At 34.4% G+C, this 12,747-nt stretch overlaps 1 protein-coding gene across 13 annotated transcripts in view; it reads left to right on the top strand.

Moving 5' to 3' along the window:
• tbc1d1 (TBC1 (tre-2/USP6, BUB2, cdc16) domain family, member 1) overlaps positions 1 to 12,747 on the top strand; it is a 119,898-nt gene that overhangs the window by 29,695 nt on the left and 77,456 nt on the right. For 4 of the 13 annotated variants that reach the window (XM_087237057.1, XM_087237054.1, XM_087237055.1 and 1 more), the window contains exon 1: positions 8,006 to 8,199. The exons of the other annotated variants lie outside the window; for them this stretch is intronic. In XM_087237057.1, coding sequence (XP_087093183.1) covers positions 8,170 to 8,199 — 30 coding nt within the window. In that variant the 5' untranslated portion in view covers positions 8,006 to 8,169. Of the gene's footprint in view, positions 1 to 8,005; positions 8,200 to 12,747 lie in introns of those variants that run through there. 13 annotated transcript variants of the gene reach the window in all.

Raw genomic sequence — 12,747 nt, 5'->3', positions numbered from 1 at the left:
TACAAAACCTGAATGAACTTTAACGAAACTTTTATTTTTTTATTATATAAAATAATCAATAATTTATAGGTCTAATTTTAAATAGCTTTTATTTTACATTTTATGCAATTATTTTATCATCGAATACAGCAAATTCATTAATTTTCCTTCGGCTTAGTGGATAGATATCCTTCCAGCCGCTAACCAGTACTGGGAAAAACCCATACCATCTCACATACACACACACACACACACACACACACACACACACACACACACACACACACACACACACACACACATTAATTTGTAATCAGCAATACTAATATCTAAACATAATCATTTTGAATAATAATTTTAAGCTAAAATATGTTGTCATTAAAATGGATGATAATTAAAATATAGTTATTTAAAACATGTAATTTCAGCAAATATTTTCAAAGATGATGTCGTTGTGAGATAATAATAATACAGTAATTATAATAATGCTATTTAATATGTGGCTTAATATTATGTATTCTAATATTTTATATATATTTTTTTAATTTAAGTCCAAAATTTGCATTTACTCTTCAGTATGTTGCCGTCTCTACTTAAAATGTTATACCAACTTCCCATATAGGCTAGGATATAGACTGTTCCTTACAGTTTATCTCACCATATGACTAATTATGCTGTTTTAGCTGAGTGGTGGTTGTGGAGCTTTAGATGACCTCATCGTCTAGCATTTCCTTTTTCTTGCTGTGACTTAATGCCCTCAAAAACATGAACTTTGAGATGGTGGTCTTGTGAGTGGGTGTGTTCTGTGGACTAAAGGGAAGCAAGTGTGTGTAGAGTATTCTTGTGTGCAATCATGCTGTTGTTTTAAAAGACTATAACACAGTGAAATATGACAGATCTATGAATGTAAATATTAGTGAAATGTGACACACTGTTTAAAACAACATTAAAGCCTGTTATCTTTGACATTTGTCTGGATTGTTTGTCCCTCCCGTTCAGAATTTTTCCATCATTATGTATATAGGTGTGTGTGTGTGTCTGGATAAAGTCAAAGCTGTTTTTTCTGGGTTGTAACTGTGTCACATCCCAGACTCCTTTGAGCTCTGTCTATCTGTTTCTCCTCTCTTGTTTAGTTGTTAGTGGGTTTGGTGTTAGATATCAAAGTGCTGAGGCAAGCTCTTTTTTTTTAATGATTATGCTAATAGTAAAGATGTTTACATTGTTTAAAATTCACCCAAGTTGTTCATCAACATGACCATTAAAAGCATTTGTATTAAGGCACAGTTCATTTTGATTGGAAGTTGTTGAAAGAGGCCAGATGTTGGTGGTTTGAATACCTGAGGCTAGTTTAGCCTGAGGCTAGGCACAAGTGAGTACTGCATTTTAGTTTTGAGATAAAAAAAAGAAACAATCCGCATCCATACTGGTCTCGGGAAAGATTTTCATCCACACTTCAGGAACAAAAACGCATGTCAGAAGCTAAAAGTAGCTATAAAAAAAAGTATTATAAAAAATATAAATATATAACAACTTAATTGTTGTACAAAATTGTAAATGTGGACATTGATGTTTCTGTCATATATGTGAACATTGTTGTTTCTGGCATATATGTGGACCTATATGTTTCAAAATCTTTACTGCTCTATTCATTTAACCTATCAAATGTAATGTTTAGATGATCACTGTGTCTCTTGCAGGATTTTCGGGTATTGTAATTAGTTTTGGGGGATCATGGAGCCGGTATGAATTTGCAGAAGAGCTTCCGGGAGAGGTCTTAATTAGACACTAGATGGAGAAGATAGCTCTGCTCGCATCACAGCATCTGAGGAGCGGAGAGGGATGCGGGATGTATTTGAGGACCGGGCAGCAGACATGTGATTTCCGAAAGATTATCAATCGTTTTTTGTGGCACTGAGATGCTTGCAGTGACCCAAGTTCGATTCCCGGCTTTAAGTTCCTTGTTGGTTCTTCACCCTCTCTCTCTGCTTTCCTGTCTTCAATCTCCATCATCCTCTACAATAAAGATAAAAAAAAATTCTAAATTGTTATATATAACAAAGAAAAAAAAGAAAAGCACTAGTAGCCCGAGCTTCACCAAAGCTGTTCGCCACTTTCGCTCTTGCACTGAGGGACAGGAGATGTTTGTTCAGGGTTTTTTTCTGCACTTCTATGTTCATGCCAAGCTGAAAGGGCACTGACTTCTCTTTATTTTTGGATTACTGACTGTTCCAGCCCTCCTGACTTCCTCTGAAAGAGTGTGTGAGTGTGTTTGTGTTTTACTGAGTAAGAACAGACCATGTGTTTGTCTGTCTTAAGTGATCTGGGCACATAAAACTGTGGCTTGTTGTTCATGACAGAGAAGAATGTATAACTTGTAGCAGTAGCATTTAAATTGGGAGGTGTCTGTGGTCAAACAATAAATGTATAAATTAAATTACGCTCAAAGTTGGTCAATCAAATTGCTGGAAATTATTAAAAAGATCTAGATTTGAGATTAATGTAATGATGTTAAGGGTATTGTTAACGATTTACATAGGTCTGGACAATTGTTTAATATTAATACATATTGCGATAGATTTTTTTCAATAACAGTGATAGGATTTTAAAACCCATTTCTGATATTTCGATATAAAGTACTTATTACATTTGGAATAGTAATTTGTATTCTGTAATCTATTACATTTCCAAAGTAACCTCCCCAACACTGATCATAAGTAGCACCGACTTGCACTGAATTCTAGGCTTATGGTAGTTTTGTTGAATAAAATCAGCAAACAATGTAAATGAAATATAACAAGATGCTGTGGAGCAAGAAACTCGAATTGTTGTCAGATAAGTGACGTCACGGCTAGTTTTCGAAGTAACTAAAAAGCATGCCTAATAACATAACAGCAGTTTTGTGCAAGTTACTTCCAAACTGTAATACAGATTATTTGTTACAATATAGGGTATATTATACTACTATTCACCACACTTTACTGCAGTAAAACTACACTTTGTATTTCATTTTCTTAGTTCACTATTCTTAATACTACAGTATGCTGAAGCATTCATTAACAAGTTGTAAATAATACTAGCCTAAAACATAGGCAGTATACCTAGCAATCAAAAACACTAGAATTTATTATAGAATTTACCTTAACCTGTAGGTAAGTAGTGTAGCAATATATAATACATATCTACATTCTTGGGATAACAATTTAACAGGAGAATCTCTGGAGAGCAAAAGCACATAAAGAGGAGGAAACACAAGGCACACATTTTGAATCTGCATCATCTGAAAGAGCGAGAGCAGATCATTCGCACGTGAGCAGACAGTGTTTTGAATGCACAGGAGTTTTGTCCATGAACAGAGGAAACCAGCGTGTTCGCTTGATCGTATTACATGAAAGCGCTCTCGACTCGTTCCTGCGATTCTGCGATTACGACATTTGTCAGTGAAATAACGGCATATGCACGTACGTCCATCTCGCGAATGTGCTGTCTTCTGCCATTTTCATCTATTTGCTGCTTTTCCTCTGCGTCGTTAGGGCTTAACGTTGAGTTGAGTGCATCTTACGCTCCACGCCATAGCAGAAAGCGTGCGCACCCGTTACTATGGTTACTTGAGGTGAGGTACAGAACAAGATAGTCGCTAGCCTAGTTTGTCGGCTAAAATGGAAAAGTGTATAAAATGCTTTATTTAATTCAAGTTGCCTACTTGTACATAATTCTTTTCTAGGGTTCGAACTTTATTCAGATTTTACATTTTCCCCTCATACTTCTGTCGGAATGGGTACAAAGTTGACATTGAATTTCATTTGAAAATGGAATTAAAAAGGTCTTAAAAAGCCTTGAATTTCATTTGGAGAATCGTGAGGTACCCTGTCCATGCACACAAACATATGCTTGTTGTCGGCAATGCCCATACGGTCACTTATCCATCGATATAGAAAAGTGATGTAGTTATATTTTATAAGTATTCCATATTGACCACCGGAAAAACTCCCGATCATAGATATATTTATATATGTTTACATATCTATGGCCAGTCCTCCACTACACCTTGGTCCCACATTCATTTCAAAGGAGCGCTACCCTGTACTAAAGTGGTGGCTCTATTGATGCATTCCTTCCAATAGACAACAACAGGGTAGGAGACATCTAATGTAAATATCTATGCAGTCATAAGAGCTTGAAGGCGGGGCAAGCATTGTGGGCGTTTACTGCAGCAAGTTGACTTGACAACAGCTTAAAACTTTTTCTGAGTGCTGCGTTTCAGGCGCAGAGCTGGATTTTGTGTGAATGTCTCATAAATCTGCACATACAGTGAAAACTGGTCGCACAGCAACAGTTTTATGCTCTTGCACAAAGGCTACCAAATAATTTCAGGTCACATAGATAAAATTTCGGGTGCATTTGAGACGACAACAGTCACAATTTCGAGCCCTGATATAAATTTAAAACATTATACTTTTATTTACGTTTTTAGTTTCATATATGATAGATAATTTTTATGCTTATTTCGATGGCACTATTATGTTTTTGTGATTGCACTATTATGTTTTTCTCTTCTTCATTCTTTTATATCACATTTTACCTATTTTTATGCTTTTTTACTAATTCTATTATTTGTTTTTATTTTTATTTTACTTGTTTCTTTTATTCTTGTCTATGTAAAGCACTTTGAATTGCCACTGTGTTTGAAATGTGCTATATAAATAAACTTGCCTTGCCTTATTGAAAAAAATAATAATAATTTGCATGACTATTCTTTTACAAAATAATTAAATAATTTTTATACCAATATCTGATAATTAATTGGCCAGAATGTTTACTTTAGTAATGATTAAAACTGATCAGCTAACCATTTACCAAGTGTAAAGATTTTTTAAAAAATTTAATTAGTTTTTTGGCACTTCAAAATATGTCATTAAATGACTTTTATTCTAAATATGAATTACCATTTTTGGTATCTATTGTTACATTAAATTAGGGATGGGCCATATTTTATTGCTTGCAAAACATCGGTTCCTCGCTATAACTCGGTTCACCTTCATTGGCCTTGCAGTTTCGAGATTTATTTTATTTTTTTTGTTAACTGCGCATTGTGTTCTGCATCCTCATTGGCTGCAGGCCATTGTCAATCAATCTCCTCCATGCCGTGTCTCCTGTACAGTACAGCAGTGCTCTCAAACTCAATTCCTGGAGGGCCACAGCTCTGCATAGTTTAACTCCAACCACCTCCAACTCACAACTGCTTAATAGTCTCTAGTAGTTTTGAACGCCTTTATTAGTTGGATCAGCTGTGTTTGAATAGTTTATTTGTGGTGCTCCAGGAATCAGGATTGAGACCTATGCAGTACAGACTGCGTTCAGCTTGCCAAATTTACATAAATCTTTGATCGCTAGCAGTGTGACTCTTTAGTGCTGGACTGCATGTTTGCAAGTTTTCTCCCCCCAAAAAACTCACAATGTCGATGAAACTGCACCATCACAGGCACCTGCGCTAACATCCAAAAGGCACCCAAGGAAGATGCTATCCATCGCACAAAAAGTTGGACTTCTGGACATGATAAATGTAGCAGTTACTTGTTTGTAGGGTGCCATTACAGAATAAATAAATCTTTGGTTCGTTACATAAAGATATAAGCTGATATGCTCTAAATACACTTCATAACAACAGTTGGTGTTTGGAAAAACATATTTTTTTTGACCAGACATGGTTATTTAATATCACAGAATAAAGAAGAAATCATGCGATTTTTATAGTATTCAATACAGTGATAAATGCTAGGTCAAATAGCATTGCATTATAGTTATCAGAAAATACCAATGGCTTGAAAAACACAGATAATCCAGATATTGCCTCATGCATTTGTTTTTTGTCTTCATGTTTGAGCCATTTATCAGTTCCTCCCTTAACCTTGTTCGCTGTTTAGTAGTGATAGCTAACCGTGGCTGACGGCTTTTCCTCAGTAGCTTAAATGTGGAGATTGTGCTAGGGCGCCCTCTAGCGTATAGTATGAATGAAATAGAAATAACACTGTTTCAGAGTTCTCACGGTTTATTTCTAACCTGCTTCAGCACATCTGCTTGTGTATTTTATGATCCTGAAAACCTGCTCGACCAGCTGCTTCAGTGTGTTTAAATGTGGTTGAGCTCTGCAGGATAATGGTAGAAGCAAGGTTGAGGACATTTTTTGTAAACTATAGAAATGAACACAAGATACAGGAGTTCTTTGTCCCACAAAAGATGCATATTTATTATCGTCCTTATTGTACTCGCGATAATTATCAGAAAATATTGCAAAATTATTTTAAGTCCATATTGGCCAACCCAACACTAAAATAATAATGACAAAAAGACAAAGAAACATTTTCAATATTTGAATATAATACATTGTTAAGAGATTACAGTACAAGTGCACTGAGAAGAGCAAAACAAAAATAGAGATTTTAATAATGTAAAGACAAAAAAGTAAAATTTGATTGTTTTGATTAGCGCTGTACAATATATCGTTTCAGTATCAATATCACAATGTGCAAATCTGCAACAGCCACATCGCAGGATATGCAAGGCCATGTTGGGTTTAATAAAACTTGACCTAATCTAATACAGTAGGTTGTAAAAGTGTGATTTTTTTTAACGTATTTTTAAGGCCTGTGACTTTAAGATTTGAATTGAATTTAAACCCTTTTGGTTTGAAAAAAAACTGTGATTTTTAAAATTTTTTGTTTAATTTTTTTAACCAAGATTATTAAATTATTTACCCAATAAGACTATATGGTGTTAATAAACATTTGATTATTGCAATTCTAAACCTCAATGCTATTAGACTCCACTGAAAATTTATTTATGTATATTTTATGCTGATGCACTCCTCTAAAATTATGAATTCTTTTCAAATAGAGTTACTCAAGTCATCTTGTGAAATTATATTAATATTGCAATATGTATCACAGAAAAAATAAATGTTGCAATTCCATTTTTTTCCAATATTATGCAGCCCTTGATGCTCGAAACCCTATTTTTCTTTATTTGACCCATACAAGAATAGACTTATTTTTATTCTACACTGTAAAAAATAAATCCGTTTAATTTACGGTTGAAAAAAGGCTGCTGTGGTTGCCAGTATTTCACCGTTAAAAATATGGTACAAACTGTAAAAGTAATTTCTCATTTTTAAGTAAACTACTGTATTTTATTAATTTAAAGAAATTAAAAAAATTAAAATAAAAATTTTATTATTTAAAATTACCAACATCAGAATGAACCAATGCTCATCACACACAACTTTTCCCGCAAGCAAAAAAGTGTATCAGTGTATATAAGCAGAAAGAAGTGTCTTTCACACAGCTACTTAACATGAGTATTGTAACACGCATAAAATTAAAGTCATGAAATAAACATTGTTTATTAACATTAGATGTAACATAAATCTCTAATGTACATATCTGATAGGGAAACAACTAAACAGATTCATAGTAATGTCAACAAAAAGCATAAAAAGTGACGTGTCTTGCTGGGAATTGTGGGAAAGTCAATTTATGATTATTCACAGTATATATTAAGAAAAAATACTGTTAACCAGGTTATGGAATTTTACCAGAGCATTTTTACTGTTTTTCTACCGTTGAAATCACAGCCATTTTTTACAGTGTGTCCCTGATTTAAAAAAATATATATATATATCGTCCATTTTTATGATGGCATTTTCTTAATATTTATTTAAATTTTGTTTATGCAGCCTAGACATTATTTCTCCCTGTAAGCACATTCTGGTGTTCCCAGTGTTTGCCAAGCTTGCTTCTTTAAACTATAAGCAAACAATTAAATACCGTTACCAGAGATAAGGGCATCCCAGAGGGAGAAGAGAAGGGAGCAGGAAGAGAGTACGAAAGATTCTAACTCTGCTTTGTTTGGGAAGGTGATCTTCCTTGAAAGATGTCACGGTGCAGTGCTCTGACTGAACAACATTGTTCTGAATCAGCAAGAGAGGCGGAGCCAGAGTCAGCCCTGGGTCCTAAGAAACAGAGGAACAGCTAGCAGAGGGAGAGAGAGAGGGAGGGAGGGACAGCAGAGAACAGAGAAAGCTTTGAGGGACTTACACTTACCATCTGAAGTACAGCAGAGTAAAGGTGAAAACGTTTGAAAGTGGAGAATATAGCTCTGATGGAGGGATGAGGAAGAACACATTCAGGTTCGGACATGCCTTCTCTGCGTAGATGGCTGAATCAGGTGAGATGTTTGAGGGAGTGTTTGTATGTGTGTGTGTCGAGTCCTTTCTGTTGTCATTAATAGGCACAGGATTTCTAATGTAAAGTAGATGTGTGTACAGTTATTTCCTTGCTGCATGGTCAGTAACATGACAACATGGTTTCTGTTGGCCTCCTACACTAGTGTGAGAGTACGATTCTGACCTTTAAAGCATACAAAATGTATAAAATAGATGTCTTATTTTGGCCTTTCCTATATAAAAGAGACAATATAGTTTGCTAATACCTAGTTTTAGCTTGGAGATTGTTGTTCTTTGATATTCTTGTTTGCAACAGGCTGTTATGCAAGACAGGTCATGTTGATACGTGAACATACAAGCTCATCATCTTTGGCACAAAAGCTTGCAACCCTGGACTGAGATTATTAATGAGAAGAAGTGACTTGTTTGATGCAGGTTGGAGGTCTGGCCTTTCTTCTGCAATGTGACTTTCCTTTGGAGAACCTTTCTGTAAATATCACCATTATCTTATAACTATAGGCTTATCTGTGAGTATTCAGGGTTGTTGGCAAACTTTTCTTCCCTTTAAACTGTTTTCCTGTTGTCATCCTCTTACAGTATAAACGATGACCAATGAAATTACTCTACTGTGGTATCCAATCAAATGTGTGCTTTACAATGCTACACTAAATATATTAAAGCCATTTTTAGGGGGTGAAATAACTCTTTAAGCAAGGTCCACGCAGATCTTACAATTATGAGGGAGTAAAGTCATAAAAGCTTGCAAAACCAAGTTCATATTATAACTCTATCAGGGCTCGAAATTAACTTTTTTACTTGGTAGCACCGGTGCTCCTAACTTCAAATATTTAGGAGCACCAAAAAAATTTAGGAGCACCAGAAAAAATTTAGGAGCACCCACCAAAAATGAATGAGCACCGCTGCAAATTGTTTTTTAAGGGATTTATTGTATTTTAAAACAACATCAATAGGACTAACAAAAACCAGAAACAACTATCTAACTAATGCTGTGATGACTTGATATTTGTGTGAAATAATTCCAAAATGAATGTCTAATAATTATAGAATATTAATGATGATGAAAATGACAATAATAGTAACAATGAATTAGATTTCTCATTATGATGCTGCCTTGAATGTGCATGAATATCTGCTATAAAAAGTCTGTTACTTTATGAAAAATAAATGTATTGTTTGCATCAAACAAAAATGAAGCATTGCAGTAAGAAATATTTATTTTGTACTGCTGTTTTATATGAATGTCAATTTAATAAATAATATTTCTGCTACAAAACGAACAAAAGATTATAATAAATAATTCAATTCAATGCTGAAAGCTGCAAAACAATAATATACACCTCAAAAAAGAATAGACAAAAGAAAGTAAGTAAAGTCTCACTTCTATCACTCTTTAAAAGTTTTGGTTTCAGTTTGTGTCAATTTAAATGTTCAGTCTGAGCTGATCTTCATTTTTCTGTGTTAGTGGAAAGCAGCCGACCCAATTTATGAGCAGGTTGAGCAGGATTCTTGCGATGACCACCGGCGCAGTACCGCTGTTTGTTATGATAAGCCGCAGTTTCAGTGTAAACTTAGTAAAGGCGAGCTTCTTTGGCGATGATATGTACAGTATTAGATTTGACTTTTAGCGGACATTTGCCCTGAATACGCAGTGAATGCAACGCATCGAGATTCGGGCACCTTCTCCGAAGTGCACGTAATCGATTGATCTCAGCTGGCGGATCAATATCCACCACGTGTCATAATCGCTCGGCAGGGAAGAGCGATTCAGCACGTTTTTACAAAAAATCAAAACAGGTCGCACTTACAACCATTATCTGCAGTCGCACTAATGCGCCAAAATATATTATGTGGTCGCATAGATAAATTTTCGGGGCGCATATGCGACTAAAATGGTCGAATTTCGAGCCCTGTCTATGATTTTAAAGCATGCTTTTTTTGGCATTTTTTAGACCGCATTTGCTGAGTTTTCAAGGCAGCAAGAAGTACAATTTAGGGTTGCGCTGACATTTCGGACACTGGTAGTAGAATTATGCCTAAACTTTGTTTTCAGTTTTGTTTTTTAATGGGTAAACTTCTTGAATGAAACAGTATAGTGACATTTAATTCGTGTTTTCCAAAGACACTGAACTGTGATGTGCACACATAATGCCTATCTAAAAAGCTAAAAGTTTCAGCTGTGTACATAGGTCTGGGTTTATGATATTGATTTCTCATTTTTAGTCAGTTCTGATTTCTATTGAGTCATAAATTTCACTAAACGTTTGATTGATGAATTGATGATTAAATTGTCTCAGATTTCTAATTTCTTGTTGATTTTTACAATGATCAATAATTATTTCAGATATTGAACAATAACGATTTATATTTCGATAAAAGTTGTTAATGCTTCCAGATTTAAGAGTACCTCAACAATGACTGAAGCTGCAAAAATTAAAGGGTCCATTAAATGGCATAACATATTTTAAGCTGAAAAATTGGTAAATCTCTAATATCAACACACTTTTAGATTCCCATTGTTGCACATTTCTGCTGTTCAATCTATATAGATCAATATAAAGTAAAAAAGTGCAGAGCTTATCATTGTTGTTGAGGTAAATTCTATTGCGATTCGATATACTATCGTTTATCAGCATAGCCCTAGCTGAACTGAACATGAACTGGTCATCTCTCTCTTTTTTTAATACTAGTCTTGTTTGAGCACCAAAAAGAAATGTTAAAAGTATGACTTCCTCAAATGCATCATTCCTAATGTAATTGATCAGTCATTACTTCATATGGAAATTAGGCATGTACCAGTATAAGATTCTGAATAACCGATAATAAAGTTGTAAATAATATTCAGTTTGTGGCACAGAGCGATCGTTTGAGTATGAACAGCACTTAGCAGTCAAAATGAAACCGAAAGCAGTTAATTTAAATAGTCATATCGCAATTTAGATTTATGATTGCGACAACCATTTTATGTTTTTTTTTCTTAGCGAACAGAGTTGTACATGAAAATAAATGTTTACAGTGTCAGTATAACTACTCGAGCCTATATATTGTTGAATATAATCAGATAATGACAAATGTCTGATTTTACCAGTGAATAAAAATGTCTAATAATGTTGTCTATGACAGATTGCAAGCATATATCTCAAACATAATAATTCAGAATTTATATAAGTAGAATAGAATTTGCTTATAGAAACCAGTAGACCTACACATAATATTATTATTGATGTTTTACCATATGTTTGTTTTTATCATACCTTTATTTTACATCTACAGAATCGTGAGAAAATAGTGATCTTTATTTTAAGCAAAACAATCGCAATTCTCATTTTAGCCAGAATCATGCAGCTCTACCTTGCATACTGCCTAATATGCGCTTCAAAGATGGCCGCTGAGTGAAATTACTTGCCTTAAAGAGACTTTGATTCTGCCTCCATTCTCTTCAGAAACAACCACAATTTGTTATGAAATTATTATCCTTATAAAAAAACTAAACTGTCATAATCTTCTAGAATATCCTTTTAAGCTTTGAATCAAAATTAGGAACATGAAATAGCGAATACTGTAAAAATGCTCTGAGATTTAAATTTTGCTCACAAATAATAGCAACTCAACTGGTTGGTTATATTTCTGGATTCAGAGTAAGATTTTCAACCCCATTGTCTAAGATGAATATGATGAGTCAGTAGCAATCTTTATGCAGGCCACACATCCTGGAATTCTGATGATCAGGCCCAACTGTATTATCATAAACAAGCACACACACACTGTGACTCACACATGCTGAATCAGACCTAAAAAAAAGTGTGTATTGCTGCACACAAGGTTGTAGGTACCACTTGCACTGGTTTGGTGCTCAAAAAAAAAGTGCTCTTATGAAACATTTGGTTGTGTGTTAGTTTTGATTAGCCAAAGGGATTGCTCACATAGCAGACTTTTGTAGAGTTTCACAGCTCACATCTAAATCAGATGCCTGAGGATGTAGCAATTTCAAATAATCACAAATGTAAATGAACACAGAACTAGTTAGCTGTGTTCGCTGCCCTAATGTAGTATATACACTGTGGCCACAAAACATCTTTGCACACTTTTAACAACTTTTCATATGTCAAAATAATTTACATAAAACAAACAATGCACAACAGATTTTCCCAGAGCTTCACAGAACTTCATTGTCTGTTAGTTCATTTGGTCTGATTCACAAGCTGTTATTTAGCAAATTTAAGGGTTAATTCTCCTAAAGATTAATATATTGTTAGTAATTACTTATTCTCATGTTCTTACAATCCCCTGAGACCTTTGTTTATTTATGAAACACAAATTAAGATATTTTTGATGAAATCTGAGCTCTCTATGAAACTCTGTAGACAGCAATGGTGTTGAGACGTTTATTAAGCAAAAATATTGTCAAACCATTCCATGTAAATTTTGTTGTTTAACTTTAATCAACCAAAGCTCCTAGAACACTTTTGTGCATCACAACTAATATTAATGTGCTTAGGCATGTGTGTCATGAGGATCCACTACTGCACGAT

The sequence above is a fragment of the Danio rerio genome, chromosome 1 (assembly GCF_052040795.2).
Source record: "Danio rerio strain M-AB ecotype USA chromosome 1, GRCz13ab, whole genome shotgun sequence".
In the NCBI taxonomy this organism is placed as follows: domain Eukaryota; kingdom Metazoa; phylum Chordata; class Actinopteri; order Cypriniformes; family Danionidae; genus Danio; species Danio rerio.
Note: the sequence above shows the minus strand (reverse complement) of the source record. Positions and strands in the feature narration are given on the sequence as shown.